At 34.0% G+C, this 3728-nt stretch overlaps 1 protein-coding gene across 1 annotated transcript in view; it reads right to left on the bottom strand.

Annotated features, from left to right (window-relative positions):
- Positions 1 to 3728, bottom strand: part of COL5A2 (collagen type V alpha 2 chain) — a 142524-nt gene that overhangs the window by 48821 nt on the left and 89975 nt on the right. The window contains exons 13-14 of the mRNA XM_007464981.1: positions 1497 to 1550; positions 448 to 501 (exon numbers count right to left, since the gene is read on the bottom strand). Of these exons, the coding sequence (XP_007465043.1) occupies positions 448 to 501; positions 1497 to 1550 (108 nt within the window). The remainder of the gene's footprint in view (positions 1 to 447; positions 502 to 1496; positions 1551 to 3728) is intronic.

Raw genomic sequence — 3728 nt, 5'->3', positions numbered from 1 at the left:
TCTTTCCCTCTAGAAGCATAAATAAATTTGGGAAAGAAATGATGGCCAAAAGGCCCTAGAATTAAAAGGGTACTAAATAATGGGACTAATGAACCATCTAAAACTCTCAGATATTTTTAAAGAAAAAAGAAAGAGTAAATGTGTTTTAGAGGGTGGATTCATAATGCATCTTTATATAAAGATAACAGCCATCCTACATTGGTAGAAACCCAGTGCCATGGTGGCTGTTCTTGGTGGCAAAATTAAGTCATGTTGTGTACCCTGCTAAATCTATTGCCACTCATCCATGAAAGATTATATTTATCTATTAAATTTATCTACTTAACTATTCATTTTTTATACTCCTCTTTCCTCCAGAACTATTTAAGGTGGTCCTGAAAAAAATTTTAGACTTGAAGCAGAACAGAAATGCTATAGTGAGGTTGTATTGAGATACTATACAATTACCTTGGAACCAATTGCTCCAACTTCACCTTTAGGGCCTTCAAGACCTTTGTGTCCCTGAGAAGAAAAATATAAATTTGTATTTTACTGCTTTTTTGAGCCTCAGAAATGTAAAAGAAGAACCAAAAATAAGCTCACAGAAAGTACCTTATGAAAACGGATCTCAGATTTACAGTTGTTACTCAAAATGTTTCCAAATTCTCAACCTTTTTTGAAAGTCTATTCAAAGAAAACTAAAGTAGGGTTTCCCTCTTTAAATAATGTTTTCAATGTGCAATGTTCTCACCTTTCAAATTTTTGTAACTTCATAGAAATTTATTTTATAGCAACAAATAAAAAACCTATGGTGGCCTTACAGAAAACAAATAATTATAGAATTTATATAGTTATAAAATATGGTTTATATCCAGGAGTGATGTTCAAAATATTTAATAACTATTATAGGAGCAAGCATTCTAATCATAAGCTCAACCACTCAAAACAGAGGCCAGTCAATGTACACTGAGTGAATATCAACCATGCTTTCAGATAGATAGATAGATACGTAATTTCTATATATGTATGTAACATAATAGTTACATATTAATTATCCTGAGTTATAAAGAGAGAAGCATTCTACAGACTTCCATGTCTGAGTTGGGCTGAGTTGGCTAGGCACCCTCTGTGATCTAGTGCACGTTTTAGTATTGTGTCATTTATTCCACTATATAGTAATTGCCTATTTTCTTAACTGAATCTCATTAGCCTGAAGCTGAGAGTCAGCTTTGGGCATTTCTCATTTATCACTGTTTTTTCTTTTATAGCACAGTATTCATAGTATTCGCAGTATTACATAGTAAGAACTCAAAATACATTTGTTTATAGAATCAAATGAAATTCAAAGGAAATGTAAAAAAAAGCATTGTGACTTTGGTAACTGCAGATGACTACTACAACCACAGCCAGTTAAGGGCAATTGACAAATGGAATCGTAATGATTTTGAAGGTAATGCTCCCCAGACCCTACTCTATAAGCCACAGTATCTAAAAGGATTACAGAGGATTGAACTTACTCGGTGACCCTTCAGGCCTGGAAGACCAGGAGCCCCAGGAAATCCTCGAGCTCCCTGTTGAGGGTAAAAAAAAAAACAGATAAGGCATTTCAGAGTCATTAATTGCATAATACACTTTTTCTTCCAAGAAATATCTGGTACATAGTTTTTCACTAACAAACCTAAGAAAAAAAAGGAGAAGTATATTTTTACCTGTCAAAATACATCTAGGTGATCAAAAATTAGCAAGGCAAATGGAAGCATGTCTTACACAGAGACACAGATTAATGTCAGGTATTGATTTGATGACATTTTTAAATTTTCAAATTATATCACTGTATTATAATTAATAAAGAATGAACAACAAGAAAATAAACCTGAGTCAAGCTGCTCAAGTGTCTGAATCAAGTAGCTCAAGGTACAGGAAAAAAAAAATCCGAAGAACTTAAGGAAAACTATGCTTTCCCGCCTTTATATTGTGTTTTATTTGTGGTAGAAGAATAAATGTATGTGTAGCAAACCAATATGATTTATTTTTTCTGAACTTCTAAGTATTAGCAGCAGAATATGATTAGAAAGATTATATTAAAATGTGATCAGAAATTTCTTAAAATAAAATGTTCAGGAGAAGCTTGTGGATTTGTGATTGTTTAAAAAACTGAGAAAATGAAATATCCAACAGAAAAGAAAGTCAAGAAATACAAAGAGAATGGGTTGGTTCCTTGACTCAGTTTCTTCATTTCTGTTAATTCTATTCTATTCTAATTCTATGCATCCTTCACCTAAGCATATCAAATAAAAAGAACAATAAAAATCAAACACTAAATAAAATCCAAATGGCATGACTAATTTGAAATGATGCTTGAAACTTTTTCCTCATAGCCTCTTAAAATAGATAAGGAACCAGTGACTCAATTATTCACTTATTCTGGTTGACTACATTGATTAGGTTTTGAACTGAATGCTATTAATACTGCCACCAGTAGACTGAGCACCTTGATAGCACAGACTGATGCTATCAAATATTATCAATTATTATTATTATTATTAATCTGCATATCCCTGGCACTTATGCCTTAGTAGTGGGCATTCAAGAATAAGCATTGAATGAACAACTGAATGAAGAAATGGTTTAACATTCATCATCTTTTTCATCTTCTTGACATTCATAGTGCTTTTCCTAAATCTTTCTTAAGGAACTTCTCTTGTACTAGCACAATCTAACAAGTAAAATCCTTCTGTTCTGTATTATCATAGACTTTACTTAAAGTTAATTGAATGAATAAATAACTCAATAAATGAAATTTGTATGATAAAAGCAAAGCAATAATTCCTCTGCAACCTCTTCCAGGGAAAATGTTTCTGTAGTGTTTTCTAGGGGGTTATCATAGTAAGGGCACATCAAACCATGCTCTCTGAACAAATAAAGTTCCACTAATTCTTCTGTTTACACAGCCTGACTTAGGAATTCGTTCACTTCAAAAACTCCCTTTAAGTTTTTCCACTGGAATGCTCCCCTTTACTGAGATTTGACTCCCCTCCATCCTGAGCAGAAACTCAGTATACATCCATCTAAGTCTATAGGGGAATTACTGAGCTATGTTATTTCAAATAATTAGTTAACTTTTGAGTTTTTGTGGTCTGCAAGGGAATTCTCATATGATTACATATCTCTAATATAACAAGAAAATAAACCAGATGTACTAGTGCTCATAAAATTTTTCTCATTCTGCTGACCCAAGACTGTCATCACACCCCAATCACACATTGTTGCATCGCACTCACAGAATGCATCTGTGACATGCTGGCAGGGCATGTTTCCTCCCCTTGGAGGGCCCACGCTGTGAGTAGGTGCAAGAGTGTAGCAGGGCAGGAGGTTCAAGCCTGGATTGGTTCACGTGGACATCTGTGCTAATGACTAAACCATATGTCTTTGTCTGCATGGACTTTGTCTGCATGGACTTTTCAGGAGGAGGAAAGGAAAGAGAGAGCGGGGAGCTGCGGAACTGGTTTTGTGTTTGTAACGAAATAATCCTTACAGCCTTGTAAATTCCCTTAAAAGATCAGCATTTATTTGTTTAAAAAAATCCTAGCATTGAACCTCATCAATCTTCAGAAAGTAAAGGGAGAATAATTCAGTATTGTTGGATGTATTGGGTGGTAGAAACATTAGGATATTACCGGAAATATAATAAGTAGGAGGCCAAATCAGTTTAGGGGATTTTGGACAAGGAAAAAGTTTAAGAGCAGGAA

The sequence above is a fragment of the Lipotes vexillifer genome, unplaced genomic scaffold (assembly GCF_000442215.2).
Source record: "Lipotes vexillifer unplaced genomic scaffold, Lipotes_vexillifer_v1.1 scaffold903, whole genome shotgun sequence".
NCBI classification, from domain to species: Eukaryota; Metazoa; Chordata; class Mammalia; order Artiodactyla; family Lipotidae; genus Lipotes; species Lipotes vexillifer.
The sequence above is the reverse complement of the archived record's forward strand: the minus strand, read 5'-3'. Positions and strand labels throughout refer to the sequence as shown.